Genomic DNA, 20,160 nt, shown 5'->3' on the forward strand with positions numbered 1-20,160 from the left:
AAAGTTTTGCTTTTAGAGGTTAAAAAGAACATTTTGCTTGCACAAATTCCATGCCTCGGGGATCTTTGAAGGCCATGGTCGATTTGGTTAATTTGTTGGGAGTTAAGTGCATTTATGACAAATTTAAACGATATTTACTACCATTTTGAAATTGACAAATTATTGTAATGCTTATTCACCTGAATGGTTTGACTAAATTTATATTCTGATTACGTTACATTGTTCATAAAGTGTTTCGAAAAATAACTCATTTTTATCACAATGCAAGAGAAAAAGATAGTAAAAGTTTTTTTTTGTTGAATTTATTTAACACTTGAGTCTTTTAATGTAAAAGTGTAGGAAAACTCTGTATACCTTCATTTTAAAGGAATATGTGTGTAAAAAAATTAGCTTTCAAATTTTGAACAACTAACTAATAAAAATATCACTGAAACACAATTTGAATAAAGATAAAACCTAAAAATATAACTTGAAATAAAAATACGGCTCTTACGAAATTCGATTTCTTAGAAACTATTCGCCCGATTTCGTTCAAATTTTGCATTTTGCCATTTAAAATTACATTCTTTAAAATGATATAAGAAATGCATTCCTTGCAATTCAAAATTTGTTTGACTATCTTTTAACTAAAACAATAAAAAGTAATAAATATTTACTCAAAGTTATATTTTGCATGGAATTATCCTTGGATAAACGAATTTTATAATTGTGTGCATAAAAAGTTCGCAAGACATGGCGAAATACCCAAAAAGTATAATTAACGTTAAGGGATCTAAACTTTGGATCGCTCTCCTAACCAAACTATGGGGGCCATATTTCCCAGATTACGGCTATCCCCTATATTTTAGGGGTCAGGAATCCGAATCTGTCGAAAAATAATATGTTTGCTCAGAAAAACTGTGTTTTTGTGTCTGATTTTCTAACTATATCGTCTGAACTAATTAATTAGCATATTTGAAGTTACTACCTCGAACCATTAAAATTGGGTCCTAGAACGTGAAAATCCCATCATTAGATCAAGAGTTACTCCGAGTGGTCTGTTTTTTTAATTTTTTTATTTTTGAAGTTATACTTCTTATGCGACTTCCAACAAGGTTGCGTTAAACGTTTAACGCTACATTTTTATTGGCCGGGAAATCACGTGGTAGGATCCAGTTTTCCCTCATTCATTTCCCTATTGTTTTGGTTCTCACTAGCATAAAAAGAATAAAAGTATTGTTTTTCTATAAATATTTTTTTAGTTTGTTTTGATACACACATAATTTAATAGGGTAGTATTTTTTATTTTCAAATTTAGTGGATAACAATTGTAAAAAATGAGTGAAAACAATCCCACGGACAATGCGACGGATTTAAGGTTATGTCAAGGTACGTCTCTTGTGTTTTTTAATTGATTGTTAGGTTTTCTCTTCTGAAATTACATTATGACGCATTCACATACATTATTAATACAAATACATTTTCCATGGCGAGACGATGAGGCAACCACAAGCACTTCCACTGGTTCAAGAGGTCCACGAGGGGAAAATACACAATATTACCGTGATTACAGAGCACGGAAGCGAGCGGAGCAGGAAAAGAGTCGTTGAATAGAACTAGTGATCCTTCTACGACTGCTGATTCTTCTACAACTAACGTCGCACGTTGCGAAGTTTAACTTCTTCCGCGCGGAGGGACTCCAAGCACTATTTTTTTTATTTGTACTCTGAACTTTCTTCAGAGTCAACACAGTCAGTAAGTAAAGCAACGAATTCCATAATCATTTTAGTGTAACACTAAGGTCTCGAGGAAAGATCACGGGAATTCCGAGATTTAAGATATGTTTTCTCAACAAGTAATGATTTTTGAAACCAGTATTTATAATTATATCCAACCAATAATCCGTAATTTTTTATTATTTCGGTTATTTGTACTCAGTGACTGTGGAAGTATCTCAAGAGTAGTGAGAGGGATTCAACAGTTTTCTTTTTAATTTATTATTTTTTTTGTAATTAAATAAATATTACTATAAGAATTACGGTCGAATATTTTATGGTAAAAATAAATTTTTCGGTAAAATTTACGGATGGGAGTAGCCAAAGTGCCGGTACTATTGTGAGTTGATACGGAATTTTTACAGTGTAAAACGAAAAAAAACAACTTAAAAATCTAAACATTTAAAGACCACACTTAATGTATAACGTTAAGAAAAATATATTGAAATTAAGAAAAAAAGAATAAAAAGAGAAAAGAAGAAAGGAAAGAGAAAGGAAGGAAAGAAAATTAATCAGAATTTCTGAGCGAATAACGCGAAGAAGAAAAAAAACTTTTATAAAATAAATGTTACAATTGTTTTAGAGTGCAAGCATTTTCATGTTCTATAAGAGGAAAATTAGTTATAATTTCTAAGCCAATTAACAAGAAAAAAATTGTTTTATAAAATCAATGTTATAATTATTTTAAAGTGTTATAATAATTATATAATAATAATGTTATAATACTGTTATAATAATTTTCATGTTCTATGAGAGGAAAGTTAATCAGAATTTCTAAGCAAAGAACGCGAATAAAACTGTTTTATGATATCAATGTTATAATTGTTTAAGAGTGCAAGTATTTTCATGTTCTACAACAGAAAAATTAATCAGAATTTCTAAGCAAAGAACGCGAATAAAACTTTTCTTATAAAATCAATGTTACAATTGTTTTAGAGTGCAAGCATTTTTATGTTCTATGAGAGGAAAATTAATCAGAATTTCCAAGCAAAGAACACGAAAAAAACTGCTTTATGAAATCGATGTCATAATTGTTTTTGAGTGCAAGCATTTTCATGTTCTGTAAGAAATGTGTTTAAAATAAAAAAAAGGAAGAAAGAAAGTAAAAAATATGAAATTCCTGCTGTTTATTTAACTTATGAGAAAGGACTCTCCGATTCGTCACCTTCCACGAGTTAGAAATTTTGCGGCAGATCATTTACCGGCCTCATTGTGACCTCCAAATAGAGTAACAAATAATCCTCTTCAGGTGAGTTGACTTTATCAGTAAATGCAAATAGAAGATAAAGTCCAAAGAATCCATGTAGATGAATTGACCGACACTTCATGTTGCCAAAGTGGGCGACACTACATCAACCCATATCTTTTGAGACGTGTTCATTTTTGAATAAAATTATAAAAGGATATATTTTGAAGATTCAGTTCAAAATGGCTATATGTCCGAATATTTAGAAATTTACCTTTATGAAAAAATATTATTTCTAAATCCAACACAGAATCGGTTTGCTTTGCAGAATATCTCAAAAGACCTGCATTCGTAAACTATTTTATACAAGCTTTAAAATGTACAGCTTTATATCGTATAATATTTTTTAAAAAAAATTTGATGCTTTTTCGTCAAGGAAAATGAAGAAGTTTAAAGTGCTTACGCTTAGGAACAAAGCTATAATTTAAACTATATATACCATCTCGATTAATCTGGATTTAAGAACTGAAAAATAACTTAAATATTTTAAAACTCATTAAACTTTTTTTAAAAATCGCCAATTTGGTGAAATATTTTCCCGAGATGTAAATTTGTAAAATCACTGAATAACTCTCATTTTTAAAAAAACTTTTATGCATCCATAGCGTAAAAATCACACTTTTAAAGTTAAAAATTAAAACAAAAAACTTCTTTTTACTTTCATAAAACTGTGGCTTTTCTTTATATTTACGTTTTGCGCCATTTTCAGAAATAGCTTCGAAGGCAGAACGAAAGAAGGGCTATAACTTTACCGAACAGTCAGGAATAACTGTTGCAAACGCACGGCACCTATGAAAATGGTGTATTGTTGGTGTTATTATGAAATAAATCAATAAATAAAAAACATTATTTTATGTGCCACAAAAGCATTCTAAAAGCGTCCTAAACATGTAATATGCCAAAATTCCCAGAAAAAACTGGCTCATCGTTGAACCATAATAAGAGAACTGTCCGTTAAAGTTGAATCATAGTATCGGGTAATCAAATTTTAAAAAAAGTATGCTAATAAGTTAGAGCAAATTTGAACGATATTGTGGAATAAGTCATTCCAAATTGTTTTACAACGTTTTCAGTAGTTAAATAAAATTATATGCGGATATATTTATAACTATACCTTTAATAATCCCGGAAACTTAAGAGGCTCTATTCTCATCATCTTGGATTCCAGATAATATAAAATAAATATTTTCTTATTATTAAAAACTATAAATTATTATTATAAACTACAATAAAAAATTCCCCCTATTTAAGTATTTTTCTTAGAGTTAGTGATAAATCTATGTCAAATCAATCAACTCTATCATTTTGTCAAAGAGATGTTTGTCATACAAACTTTGAATATAAGTACTTTAATTTTAACTTAAAATAGTGAAATTTGATGAATCTTCTCCACAACATTAATTAAGTTATTTGACTCCTTATGCAAATTCACTAGACTAAGTGTGTGTATGAAACTATAATTAATTTCGCTTTACCATGCATAAAATAGTTTAAGAAAAAACTGCCAGGAAACTCGAGATACCGGAAGAATCTTAGTTTCCTCCCTGCATTAATGGTACTTTATCAGTTTTAATGTTTTTATTACATTTGTAAAATGTATTGAAATACCTAATAAAAAGAAGTGCTAAAAATTGAAAAGTCCTTTCATCTTATTATTTAAATAATAATTTAAAAAGTTAGGCTTCTGTTTGACAATGAATTTTTGTACAATGTAATTTTTTTGTACAATTTTGTACAGTGTTTGACATGCAATTTTTGTACTGGTAAATTCAATTGTAAGTAAAAATATGATTTTCTAACACACTGAGAAAAAATTCATATGAAACGGTGATTAACGAAAAGGATAACATTTCTTATTAATTTTAAAAAGCGTTACCATTTTTCTAAATTTCTTCTTCTCTATTGATATGACAGATCTTTGTGGGGCATGGCCTTCTTTAGAAGTTTTGGAAATTAAAATTGATCGTTCTATTCTTCTTCTTCTTCTCTATTCCTCTCTATTATTATTATTATTCTCTCTTCTCTATTACTCTTCTTCTCTATTGATATGACAGATCTTTGTGGGGCTTGGCCTTCTTTAGAAGTTTTGGAAATTAAAATTGATCGTTCTATTATTATCTTATACACTTATACATAGATATGTATCCCGGTTGTGGTTATTGAGAAAGGGTGTTTTCCTTTGTCGAATTACATTACGCATTATTATTAGTTATCTTTGGTTTCAGAGTTTTAATAGGTAAGAAATATATGTCCTCTTTAAATTCAGATATTCGTTAACACGTGTGAATGTCGTCATGTGAATATCAGATGACGACATTCACATAGTCGTTTTGGGGAATGTCTGAAATTCAATTATCATTCAGTCGAAATTTAGTCATTAATATCATTATTTCTCTCCGATTTCAGAAAATGTCGACATTCAGCGGCGAATAAAAAAAGTTTGCTTAGAGGCTTAGAGCATTTTTCCCATACAAATCTTCCGTTACTACTTGCTGAATATCAATATTTCCCAGTGTATATGAATTCTAATCATATGCTTCCAAGAAAATCCGAAATTTGGTACAAGATACAGTCTTCATTCACATGTGAATGTCAAATGTCGGCATTCTGGTAGCCACTTCAGTGAATGACTAAAATTAAATCATTATTCAGGTGAAATTAAGTCATAATCATTATTTCTCTGTTACACCGGAAAATTTCGACAAGCAGCAGTGAATGAGAACAATTAATTTAATATTGCCCCCCTACGATTCTTCCATCAATGCATGCTGAATGTTGACATTTGTCGGTGTAGGCGGATAAAGATACGTTACCAAGAAAGTATAAAATTTAGTAAATGTTGTACTCTTCATTCACATGTGGATGTCAAATGTCAAAATTAACATAGTCACTTCTTTGAATGTTCGAAATTCAATCTATTCGGTTGGAATCATTATTTCTCTCTTAATTCCGAAAATGTCGACATTCGCCAATGAAAAAAAAAAGTTTGTTTGCATAATTTTCTCCTAACAATTCTTTCATCTCCGCATGTTGAATATCGACATTTGCCGATGTAAGCAATTAATAATGATTTGTTACCAAGAAAATGTAAAATTTGATATATGTTGCACTCTTCATTCACAAGTGGATGTCAAATGTCACCATACGCTTAGTTAAATGTCCAAAATTCTACCACCAAGTCAGAATTAATCATTATTACTCTCTTTAACCGGAAAATGTCGACTTTCGGCGGTGAATGAAATGATATTTTTACATTATTTTTCTCTTAGAATCACTGCAATATCGATAAACAGAATTCATCACTGAAGTCTAAATATCAACATTCACAGATGTTAGTAAATAATGATAATATTTAACAAAAATATTTCACTTAACTTTCACCATTCTTTAAAAATGAATTCCATATCGAATTCAATAAATATTTTTGAACATTCAACAAAGTGACTATCTCCGAAATGTGTCAATGCGTATTCACTGATTTCGGTCATATGCAGTCACATATCCTTAAATTCTGAAAGCCATATTCCAGAGAGAGAAAAAAAAACATTTTCTGGAAAAATGTCGGTTTTATTAACAGGGATAAAAACAATTTTATCAAGTTTGATTTCCCACTTTTATGAACAATAGAGAAACCAAAACAGATAAGGTAGGATTACATAAAAATAAAACGAAATAATATTATTCTCTCCGCATTTTAAATCGGAAGTTATTACAATTTTCTCGGGTTTAAAAAAATTGTCCGATCTATTTTAATAAAATTTACAGCTCTCTTTCGCGAGCGAGTTTTGGAAAGTATTATGTCTATGGGGAAAAAAAGGGATAAAAATATAGGCTACGCCTTTTTTTTCCTATCACCCAATCAATGGAAAAGAAGGGTGGAGAATACTCGGTGTTTGGTTCCCGCCTCTATTGAACATTGTGAAGTTATAACAGATGAAGTCAAAGCGAATTAACTTTCTCTTGCGGTTTGTAGGTTGTTTACGTAATTCGATCGATGATCAACACATTTAGGTTGGAGTAGTAAAATTGTTTTTCTTTTACTGCTTTATTTTTCAATCATCGCTGTTTGCATAACGGAATAGCTTCAGTTCTATGCTAAATAAAGTTAACTTTCATTTATTTATTTGTTTATTCTTTTCCACACTGTTTGGTTAACAAGCGTAAAATATTTTAAAAACAGTTTTTTTTTTGGTGCTTTTCTCACTCTAGTAAATATTTACTATAAAACGTTTCTATTTAATTGGATTTTATACTCAAATGGAAGACATAAAATATTGAAGTAGTAGCATTTAAATGGATTGATTTTGTTTATTTTATAACATTTTAAGTTAACAAAAATTTTGTTGACAAGAAGCAAGTAATTTTTTGGGATTTAATATTTGTATTTACGGTACTTTTCGGTTCGCCGGTTGCATGTAAATCCAACTATTTTTTATTTATTTATATTTACTTAATTTTTTTTATTTTTTAAAATTTTATTTGTATTTATTTATATTTTTTTAAATTTTTTTAATTTATTTTTTTAATTTTTTTCAAAATAGACTTTCACAAAAAAAGTAGATAAAGTAAAAAAAAAAAAAATTTAACCAGATGCGCCCAGGTAACCAAAGACAATTATGTTGTAGGTTGTATTGTTGTATTTGTGTTGCATTTGTGTGTACTTCAAGTACTAGGGTTTATTAAAATTTGATAAACAAAAATATGTGTGATTAAAATCAACTATACATTTTGTTTATTTTTATTTATTTATTTCACTTTAAATTTATAAATTTTATTTCTTTTATTTCACATTTATTTGTTTCACTTTTTTAATGAAACAATAAGTTATTAAACAAAGGCAATTTAATACAGTGATTTTTAGATTTTATTTTTTAATTTTATTTTATTTATTTATTTATTTATTTTAAGAAATTTTGGGGCAATAAATTAAACTCAGCAACAATCTAACAAGATATCTAGCTAAATATTAAATTTTATTTTTATTTTAAACATTATTATGAACGACATTTTTCGTACTGATGGAAGAATAAATATCAAGACACAAGAATAAAATTTTTAGTGGTTTTTGTTTTTCCTACAGGTTCCAGATCGCACACTTAACAACATTATACGTCTGCCAAATTGTTCTATTTGTTCATTCTTTTAATGTGTAAACTTATTACATCATTGTGTTAGTTTTTACGATAAATAGGCTGTCTTTTTCTTAAAATAAATGAATAAACAAAAAAAATCGAAAAAGAAAGGGAAAAAAATGGTCCTCTTTTTATGCGCAATTAAATTGTCCAAAACAGACCATGGAAAAGTGAAAATTTTCTTTTGAACCAGCTCTTATATTTAACAGTATTTATACTTATGTCATGATATCGTTATGATTTTTATATATATAAATATATATAATTTATTTTTATGTTTTAGAATACTTTTTTATAGTGTATAGAATAAAATTTTTTTTTACTCGATTACTTTGTTTTAACAAACCATGGGAATGACATAAAATATTTGTCCTCGAGCCAATCTCCTTTGGCCCAGCACTTTACATTTATTCAACAAAATTTATGTTTTTACCATTAGGTAGTTAAATTCACGAATGAGTAAATTTATTTTTAATTAATTAATTTTTTTAAGTTCTCTTATTTTTATTTAACAGCATTCATAATTTCGTCATTATATTCATAAACAAGAGAGTATTTTTTTTTTCTCAAATTTTTATTTTATTTTTTCAATGCTTATATTATTTTTTTTAATAATATACAGGTCCATAATCATTTTCTTCTAAACACAATTATTCTTTTTAGCAGACCGCAGGATGGACACGAAATAGACCATGCCTCAGACCGGATGTACAAATTTTGATCAAATTCGGTCTTCACCTCCCACACATCCCAAACCGTACAAAGATGTAAGGAAAGCTTCCTAAATACCCCCATGGAGATTTCCTCCTCCCCGCGCATGACGTCACAGTGCAAGTCCCACCGTAAGTAAGTGAGCGGAGTTTAGAGAGAAGGATTATTATCAACACACAGACGGCCTGCGGTCGCCGCGGGAGAAGGAATATTCACGAAAGCGGCAAAGACGCCCATTAAATTGTTTAACAAAAGAATTTTGGGGATATCCCCCCATCTGTAACTCAACTACCTCAAGTAAAGCATAGTTTATCAAAGTGATGAACCATTTATTTGTTTTCATCGAATAATTTTTTTAATGAACTTTTCTGTTTTTAATTGTGGCATTGTTAAGAGAAGAAAACAGGTGCAGACGATAAATTTACTTACCCAGCATGCCGCCTTGCGATGCCATGTTTGTGTGTCTTCATGTGTCCTGCTAAAGAATGAACTGGCATGTTTGGATTGTGAATAAATTAGGTTATTATAACTTATGTGATAAATAACGGAAGGAAAAGTTGTAAACAAAAGTGGATGCGATGTCACGCAGGAAGCAGGAGAAACCGCAACCCAGGAAAAACCTGATAGGTAATTCTTTTGATCTTTTTTTTAAAATTAAATAATTAAGTAAAGAATGACTCTAAATAGAATCAAATCTTTTTATTTCTTATGTGTATGCTATTTTATAAAAAGCAGCTTGGAATATTTACTTTGTTTACATCGTCATAGAAATAAAATTAATTCATTTGGTTCGTAAAAAAACAATTTATTTCAACTTTTACTTTGTTTACTTTTTAACTATTGTTTTGAAATTGATCTTATGTTTTTTTTTTAATTTTTAAAAAAAAAATTTAATTATTTTTTTGACAGGATTTAAGAATAATGAATTATTTTATATGCTTTTGCTTTTTATATGTTTTTTGTTCGATGCTTTGTTTACATTTAAATGGAAACCGAAAATTTTAATACAATTTTGATTCTAAAAAACTTTATTCTAATTTAATTAAATTAGAAAATGATTTCATGTTTATATTAATTTTGTCGATGCATTTATAAAGAAATTGCATTACTTTAATATTGTTTTTTTTTTCGATAAAAACAAGTCTTTAAAACAAAATTTTTTTATCGAGAACAATTGTATAATTTTACTAAATTGCATTAAAATTTTTATTAATAATAAAAAAATTTTTTCCTTTTTTGAAAACATCAGTAGTTAAGATTCTGTACTTCGTCTGAAATTTTTATACATAAAAAACGAACATTTTTGTTGTAGTCATATGTTTATTAACTAAAGAAAAAAATTGCATGAGAAATGTATTGCAATCAGTGTTAAATATTTGAAATTATGAATATTTTAATTTTCGTAGAGTTTTAGTGTATATTTTTAAATTTTTTAAAATACTTCATGAGATTACTCAAATATTTACCGAAACACCTAAAAAATTTAATAAAATTAAATTAAAAAAACTCCTCACTATGTATAATCATTGATGTCAATAAATAATTATGTAAATTGTCTTGTCCTTTAATTAAGAAAATTTATGTACTATCGTTTTCATGTTATTGAATTAGTATTTACGAGCATTAAATAGTTAATAATTTATTTATTTATTTAGGACCTTTTAGTGCAATAAAAATAGTGTGCATCATTCCATTGGAATTAAAATTGTTTACGTTTCAAAAAATATCGAAAATAATACCAAATAAAAATTCATTTCATTAATTCTTTATAAGTCAAAGTTGTGCTTATTTGCATTTTATGCTTGGGGTTATAAATAATTAATACTTTGAACAAACACTAAGCAGACTACTCAAAATGAATTGCACAATAACTTTTATTTAGCTTTACTTTTGTTTTCAAATGCATACATCTTTACAAAAAAATATGATCTTCAAGGTATTTAAAAAACACTAGTTTAAATTTCATTTTTTTTTACTATTTAGTATTTTAATATACATACTTATTTCAGTTATGATGTTTATGTTAGTTTTTTTTTTAATTTAAAAATTTAAAAATAGATTAAATAACTAATATGAATTTGGTGTTAATAAATTATTTATTTTATATTTTTTTAAATAATTTTGATTATAAAGTTTTTTTTATCAATTGTTAATAATAACCTCAAGTAAAAAGAATAATTATTCATGGAGATTTGAAAATTGTTTTGCTTATTTAATGCTTATTCTTAACAAAAAAAATGTTGGGATCAATTATTTTATTAATGTACTTAAAAATGTTCACAAAAAAATAATAAATAAATAATACCTAGCGATTTCGCTTGATCTTAAAAGGATGTCAATAAATTGATAGTTCACATTCACCTTTCAAATGTTTCATTTTTTACTCCCTTCTGAAAACGATATTAAAAGAACAATGAAATAAACAAATTAAAATTTTTATTTTTATTTTAATATCTTTTCTGATGCAATTGTACTATATTTTTACTGTTTTGCTAAGATGTTAAAAATACTGTAAGATTGTAAATTTTTTTTTTTTTTTTTNTTTTTTTTTTTTTTTTTTTTTTTTTTTTTTTTTTTTTTTTTTTTTTTTTTTTTTGTGAAGAAAAACTAATGTAGTATTTTATGCTTGCAAATTTGGCAGTTTTTTGTACATGGAAAATCTATAGTAAGGAGGTTTATATTAGTTATTTATTTAAAGGGTGGGAATTTTTGAAAACAATGCCATTTCATTCTTTTAAAAAATTTTAAAAAATTACTTATTGTTGGGGAATGAAGAAACCTACTACTTGAAGGGCTCTGTTTTCAAAATTTTCATGTAATTTCATAAAATAAAATCTTCAATTTTATTTTATTTTTATTAAATATTATTTCAAAAATTTTTGAATAATTAATAGGTCTCAAGAATAAGTTGGTCAATTGGTCTGAGACCCCTAACTTGGACCACCATAAAATATTAATTAATGGCCCTGCGGAAAAGCAACCAATCACTGTCAGTCCAGCGATGGATTTTTCGTTTTTATTTATTTATTGGTTTGATGATTTGGTCTGCGTTTCTGTTACAAATTCTTACGATTTCGTTTTTACATCATAATTTTGTATATCACGCTATGTCTGTATATTTTAATGTAATTTCATTTTAAAGACTTTATTTTTACTTTTAGCCTGTTACACTAAACTTGTATATTAAAATATAAGGATAAAATCTTGTTAATTTATACAAAGCTTAATTTGTTTTTTGTTTATATTAGTTTACAAAAAATTAAATAATGTATTAAGCCTTTTCTTTTATAAATTCACTATTTTTTTTTGTTGTCAAAAATACAATATGAGTTAGTGAAGGGAACAGTGGAAATATTGAAATCTTTTAATTACTATTCCGTAAGACCATAGCTAGATTTTTCTTAATGTCTACAACTGATTTATTATAAATATTTAGTTAATAAATTATTTTCTTAAGTTTTGTTCATTTATAAAAAGAATATTTCAGAAGTTCTCTAGTTTTTGATTTAATTACCGTGAAGTTTGTAAATTTCATCAATTTCAAAAGTATTAAAGAAGCTATATTAAGTTTTTAATTAGAAAAATATTGAAGGCAAAAAATCAATAAAACATCATCCAAGGATAATAAGAATTCTCAACTGAAATGAAAACGCTTTCTGATATAAAAACCAAAATTAGTTTTAATTTGTCACTCAATATCGTTGCAGTAATAATTGGTGCATAAAACTGCGATATTCATATGCTTTTACGATTCAGAGAGAGGAACAACTTGATGAACCCAGGAGTTCACATTTAATAAAATCTTCTCTGAGAACTTGAAGACAGTATTCTATTCATTAAAGTAAATAAAGCCTTTCAAAGCCCTCGCTCGAAATTAAATTTCTAGTTGCAAACTAAGCGCAATTAATAAGAGGGGGGATGGCGTGACGTTGATGTTCCTCATCTTTTCTCAAAACCTGCTGGCAACAGCCATGTCACGTAGGGAAAAGTTAGGGAAGGGGACTTGAGGAATCAAAATTACGCTGAGTGCAGATATTCAAAACAGGTAGGGATTAAGCTGTGACTTGTCTGAAAGGAGGGGAAAATTTACATGAAAATGCTCTTAGAGTATGAGTTGAAGTTAGTTTTCCTTTAGGGATATGCCAACCCCTTGATTTGTGTGCTTGAGGTTTGGAAATATCGCGATATTTCCTGTCTTCAAGTAGCAGCATTTCGATAAGTTGATGAATCTGTGTGATTAGACCTGTTCAGGTTTTAAACATGACTGACTGTGGGAATTTCGCACAACGCAAAGTTCTGCTCAAAACCAAATCTGTTGTTTTTGGTTTGATAATAACTGTCAGTTTTAATTCTTTAAGTAATTACTTTGTATGCTTCTATATATTTTTTCGTTTAACTAAAATATTTTTTGTTGGTCTAATTTTTCAGAAAGTAGATAACGAATACATATTTTTAAATGGATTTAAATGAAAGCTTATACATAAAGTTTAAAAAATAATTTAATTGGATTAATTTATTTTATTTAATATTACAACTATTAGTGCCTTGATAAATGAGCATACAAGTTTCGCAGTAAACTTGATCGAATATCATATTATTTATCAGTTTTTAAAGATAAATTGTTCATTATTTTGAAAGATTCTATTTTTAAATATATCGAAATCACTGCATTATTTTAATGAACCTTTTTACAAATACAAATTTTTATGTTGAAGTATCTATTTTTTTTTTTAATTGTAGCGTCACAGAAGTGAATATTTTTTTTTAAATTTTCGAATCTTCAAGTTTTAAAAATTACTTAACTTAGTTAGCTCTTCTCTAGTCCTCACTCATATAAAAAATATTTGTTTATGGAATGATACTAGTTTTCTCTATAGTTAATTATTATTTTCTTAGTCAATTTTGAGTAAACAAAATTAATTTAATTTTCATAAATAAACCTTTTTTTTTTAAATTATTTATAATAGTCAAATAAGTGTAGTTAAAATAAAACATACATATCAAAATGAAAGACTTTAAATCTGTAACTAAATATTTTACTATATTTGGTTAGGCACATATAGTTCTACTTTTTTAAGGCCTCATGTACAGAATTATTAGGGTTATGGACTTAACTGGATTATATTACTTGGAAAATTAAGTCTAAATTACACCATTACTCACGAAATGAAGTATTATTTTAAACCTCTCACCAATTTGCATTTTAATTTTTACCATGTTCATTTAAAAAACATTATTTTTTTTGATCCGTTCAAAAAAGTAAAGAAGAAAAAAAATCCGGACGTGTGAAAGTCCACAGCTTATTATTTTTTTTAAATTCAATATATTCTGATAAGAAGCTACCGCTGCTGATAACACCAATCCAAAGGTTAGTGGCCATCCGNTTTTTTTTTTTTTTTTTTTTTTAATTGTAGCATCACAGAAGTGAATATTTTTTTTAAAAATTTTCGAATCTTCAAGTTTCAAAAATTACTTAACTTAGTTAGCTCTTCTCTAGTTCTCACTCATTTAAAAATATTTATGTATGGAATGATACTAGTTATCTCTATATACTTAATTATTATTTTCTTTGTCAATTTTGAGTAAACAAAATTAATTTTCAGAAATCAACTAGTAAAAACCTGTTTTTTTTTTTTTTTTTAAATTATTTATAATAGTCAAATAAGTGTAGTTAAAATAAACATATAAAAATGAAAGACTTTAAATCTGTAACTAAATATTTTACTATATTTGGTTAGACACATATAGTTCTACTTTTTTAAAGCCTCGTGTTCAGAATTATTAGGGTTATGGACTTTTAAAAACTGGTCTATATTACTTGGAAAATTAAGTGTAAATTACACAATTACTCACGAAATGAAGCATCATTTTAAACCATTCACCAATTTGCATTTTAATTTTTACCATGTTCATTTCAAAAACATTATTTTTTTGATCCGTACAAAAAAGTAAAGAAGAAAAAAAAAAAAAAATCCGGACGTGTGAAAGTCCACAGCTTATTATTTTTTTTAAAATTCAATATATTGTGATAAGAAGCTACCGCTGCTGATAACACCAATCCAAAGGTTAGTGGCCATCCGAAACAGAACATAAGAATAGGAATGCCAAATAAAAGAGGAAGAAAAATAGAAAATTACTGACTCCATCTTCCTGATCTCCATCTTCCTGATCTTCCTGATTGTCCCGATGGCTCTCTCTCTCTCTCAGTGTTGAAATTTGTGAAAACAATGGACATTATTTTGCAAGCACGTGCCTGACATTAAAGATAAAAAAGGCTAACTACGCCTCATAAGTCAGTTTGTCATAACTGATTTGGTCATAACCCGTTAAATGCAATGTCAACTTGGATGTAATCTTTCCAATCATATGTTCTGATACAACCACACTCGACCGTTAAAAGAATAGGGGGAAGGGGAGGAAATAACTGAATTGATGTGGTATAATGATAACTGGACTCTTAGATAAAAATTAATTAGTTTTAGTTGGAATTAAATTATATATTTTCTTGTATTCAAGTTGAATGTGTTTTAGAACAAAGATTTTCAACCTGACCCAAGTTTGGGTCAGAGGGAGTTAATATCACTGAATTTAAAATTCGGACTGAATTACAGCTTACAAAAAAAAATGCTGTTTTGTTCTAGACAGTAAGTTTGGCCGGAAGGGTTTAATTTCTCTTTTACTTGAATTAAATTATATATTTTTAATTTATAATACATGTTTCTAGAACAGATGTTCTCAACCAAAACTTCTGTCGGAGATGTTCTGATACAACCACACTCGACCGTTAAGAGAATGGGGGGGGGGATGGGGAGAAAATAACTGAATCTCTTTGAATTGTTTTGGTATATTTGATATGATGATTACTGGACGCTTAGATAAAAATTAATTTCTCTTAGTTTCAGTGGGAATTAAATTATATATATTCTAGGATTCGTGTTGAATGGCTTTAGAACTAAGATTCTCAACCTATGGATCGTGACTCAAACTTGGATCAGAGGAGCTTAATATCGCTGAACTTCCAATTTAGTCTGATTAGATACTTTTTTTTTATTAATTTATGCTGTTTTGTTCTAGACTGTATTTTCGCAACCATTGGGTTTTGTTCTAAATTTGGGTCGGAAGAATTTAATTTCTCTTTTACTTGATTTAAATTATGTATTTTAAATTTATACTACATGTTCCTAGAACAGAGGTTCTCAACCAAAACTTCAGTCAGAGATTTTTCTTAGTTTCCAACTTGAACTTAACATTTTCTTGAATTTATTTTGTACAGCTCTAGGACAGGTTCTCAGCTTATGGCTCTTTGAAACAGGTGACTAAAGCCTCACAAAAATTAAGACACTTATTTTTTGTGATGTTAAACACGCAATAAAAATGGAAAATCCGTGCAAAAACTTATTCATTTTCTTGTTTTTTCCCCACCTCTCTGCTTTATCTGAAATAAATTCATTAATATTATTTTATTTTTATATTTGTAGTTCTATTATTCAGATAACTCGCCTACTGAATATGTTCATTTATCGATTGGGCTTTGCTTAACCCTAACTTTTGTTGCACTTTACGTATTAATGAATAATCAAATTAATATCCCTCTGAATTAAATTTAAAACCTTAAATTTATAATACAATCATGCTCTCTTTAAACCCTATTCTAAGTTGTGATATATAATTAAAGTGAATATAGATAAGAAATTTTGCTTCTAAGAGTTTAACATACTTATGATCATAAAAAGCCTAAAAATCCTTCTATTTAATCTAATAAATACGATTTACAATATCAACAGTGAAAAAAAGTTAACAATTTTTTATTTAGACTTTTATATTTATTTTAATTTTGACGAGAATGAAATTAATAATCGTGATACGATTAATAATTTCAATTAATCATAATCTTAATTAGTCTTAGTTATTTTCATTTGTGTATGTTACGCTAAATGTAATTAATCGGTTAATATTAATAGTCACAGGTTATTATTAGTAATAGCCAGTTATTATTAATAATCGCCAGATTTATTACTTTAACCTTATATTTAAGAATTAACATATATATCGTATTAAGAATTGATCTGAATTTTAAAAGTATTAGAATCTATCTCAATTCTTTCTCTAAATTCGCATCATTATTGCAAACAGCTAATTATTTGTTCCCGATTTGTGAAGCATTTTAATGAGCTAAAAGCTTTATCGCTTTAAAACTTAATAAAATTGTTTACGATTTTTCCAAATTAACGAATTTTATAATATTTAATCTTAGACACCTTTTTAATATCGTCCTTGGTTACTGGATGTAATTATAATTTCCTCTACCTTCTCCAAGACAGCTTGAGATAATAATTCACTGCCCAACACTTTTGACCTTTGGACCATTGTAATTTCGATTTGTGATGATGAGCTTAATTTTTATTGTCTTGTTTCCCTGTGCTGTAAATAGACTGAGTTGTTGAGAAATGATTAGGCAACAACTCCTTGCCGTGGTTCGGGCAAATGTCCAATATTCACACTTCTTGAACTTTACATCGCCATCCGCCTCAGAATGTTCTATTCTTAGGTATATCTTCTGACTTTGAGGCCAAGTGTCCGAACTCTCTTCCATGGACTTACACTCTTGACTCATCCTGTGCTTAATTTATCGAGCCCCCAGACTGCTGACAAACACTTTTTGTAGGCAGTACTTCTTCTCTTACGTTCTTCAAGGAATTGTAAGATAACATGAATAGTTTCTTTCCAAGTGAAATTTTAAAAAGCCATTATGATTCATTACATAAGTCTAATCATTCTTGAAATCATAGACAGATAATTGTTAGTTTAAACAAAAAAAATTTAAAACGCAGTTTATATATTTTTTTACATTAAAAAAAATCTTGCCATTCTTTGTGAAATCGTAAATCGAGAAATCTTTATTTCGCTAAACGATTTAAATTGTTTCTTCTATGAAAAAGAATATCCAGCTGTTCTTTGTTTAACCAATGATGGAAAATTGTTTGTGTCACCAAATAAAATTTAAAAACCATTTTAACATTTTACCATTCTTTGTGAAACCATGCATTGAGAATTATTGGTTTCACCAAATAAAATTTAAAAAATCGATTTAGATTGTTTTTCAATAGAAGAAATATATCCATCTGTTCTTTGAGGAATCAGTAGTGGAGAATAGTTTCACCAAATAAAATTTAAAATACCATTTATATTCATTCCATAAAAAAAAGAATACTTTGATTTTTATGGAATCGAAAATCAAGTACCTACTGCTAGTTAATTGGCTTATTTCTTTTATTTATTAGATTTCTTTTATTATTTCTTTTAATAAAAGAATGAATAAATAACTATTTGACTATTTAACGCATTTGTGAGGGTGTGATGCGTAGGTATTTTTTTCCTCGCTCGTGTTGTGGGTTTGATCTTTTAAAATAATTTTTACAACTTAATCGTCGTCAACAGTTGTTTATTTTTCAAAATTCTGCATTGAAAAAAAAAGAACAGTAATAACTTACAGTTTTGATGAATTGACTTGTATACTCGCGCAAACTATAGCCCTTTAAGAAAATCAAGTCCTTTCTCAATCTTCTAAAACCCTTTTAGGCGTATAACTATTTGGTGCAAGTAAACAAATATGTATTAATTTTAAAAGAACAGTAGGAGGAAGGTGCCTACTCAAATTCATTGTTTTACCAAACCAATTTTGTTTGCTCAGTTTTAAATAAGTGTATTTTTTTTAACTACTTAATTGTTATTTTTTTAGTTTTTAAACTCTCCATTTTCTTTCTTCCTTAAAAGAAAAGAATTGTTTTTAAAAAGATATTCACTCGTTATGAAATCTCGCATTATTTTTGTCTTACAAATTTTATTTCTCGTACAAAATTTCTGGGCGAAAAATTAGTTTTAGAATTCAAAACTGCATGCACAAATTAACCATAAATCAGAATGTGCAGAAAACAATCAATTCTAAAAGTTCGTGCAGAACAACTTATGTTTTCAACAGAGCTATCTACTATTTTCATGTCCCTACAGAACAAAATATCCAAGTCGCATTGAAAATTTTAAGTAAAAATAATAATTTTTTTCTTCTCATTTTGCAAGTATTTTTACATAATTTGATGCTTAAGGTTCCTGTTTTTGCAGTTATAGTTACTAAAATAAAATTAATTGTCATTAAAAAAATAAATCAAGCATTTTACTGATAAGATTTGTTGATATTGTATAAGATTTGTTGTAGTTGTAGAACATTTACAATTAATAAAAATTTTGAGGCAGATTGTTTCTGTTACCAAATGAATAGATTTAAGTAATCAATACAAAAGACAATTTTTGCACATTATACACGATTCTAAACAGAATTCCGAAACCAATTTTTCCGGCGCTCTCCAAGTTGCATCAGTGTACAAATCTGTCGCCCCCTCGCTATTTGTAACTTAAGTCCGCCCCGTGTTACATGATTAAGAAAGACCATGGGACCGTCACCGAAATAACTTCACAAAGAGGCACTCCAAGAATAATAATAATAATAAAAAAAAAAGTCCATCCCCGAGAAAGGAAACTGGAACCTGGCTGTAATGTCAATGTCTCAGATCCGTCCGCATTTCTCCCATGACCTTAAGCATCCCCTTCTCCTTAACTTATACAGGGAACAAGGCGATGGTGTTTTTTTTTATACATATATATATAATCCAGCATTCTACTTCCCCCCCTTCCCGACCAGTTCCCTTCAGATGCGTTTTTTAGAGTGAGGAGGGAAGAGAAGGGACCGCGGATGGCTCTTGGCCATCTGGTTGAGGTCCTCAATTGGGGATGCTACGGCCGGACGCAGGGTTGCTACACATTCTACATCCTTAGCCAGGGAGGTCTAGAGTGCAACTTGAGATATTCGATTAATGAAGCGGATGCCTTTCTCCGTCCTTAATTAATTCCTTTCGTCAAAGGATTAAATGCTTCAGAAAGGACACTCGGTTTTCAATATCTTTAAAGAAATTGAGACTTCATTGTTCAGCTTCTAAGGATTAATCTTTATCTACAGGCTTAATTGAAATTCACGTTTCAAGTAAAAATTGGATTCATATTAGTTTGGATATTTACTTGCAATCTACTGCGTAGAACTCTTTCCTCTCAAAGTGTCTGCCCTAGATATATATTTATCTTAATTAAAACAGCCTCATATATTTTTATTTTGAGATAATAAAATGAAGGAATATTTTTAGAATTGGTGTTTTATGGAAATAAGTTTTCAAAAGAATTCTCACATTAATCTTCAACATATTAATTTTTAATGAAACTTGATTATTATTTTTGAAAAAGGGGGGTATTTCTTAGTATCACTATACAA

General features: G+C 28.1%; 1 protein-coding gene across 1 annotated transcript in view; it reads left to right on the forward strand.

The window, feature by feature from the left end:
* Window positions 1-6,938: 6,938 nt before the first annotated feature.
* The window catches only part of LOC107436465 (B-cell lymphoma/leukemia 11A), a 92,989-nt gene continuing 79,767 nt past the window's right edge, over window positions 6,939-20,160 (forward strand). Inside the window, exons 1-2 of the mRNA XM_043044487.2 lie at window positions 6,939-7,011; window positions 8,796-9,470. Of these exons, the coding sequence (XP_042900421.1) occupies window positions 9,422-9,470 (49 nt within the window). The 5' untranslated portion in view covers window positions 6,939-7,011; window positions 8,796-9,421. The remainder of the gene's footprint in view (window positions 7,012-8,795; window positions 9,471-20,160) is intronic.

This window comes from Parasteatoda tepidariorum, chromosome 3, assembly GCF_043381705.1.
Source record: "Parasteatoda tepidariorum isolate YZ-2023 chromosome 3, CAS_Ptep_4.0, whole genome shotgun sequence".
NCBI classification, from domain to species: domain Eukaryota; kingdom Metazoa; phylum Arthropoda; class Arachnida; order Araneae; family Theridiidae; genus Parasteatoda; species Parasteatoda tepidariorum.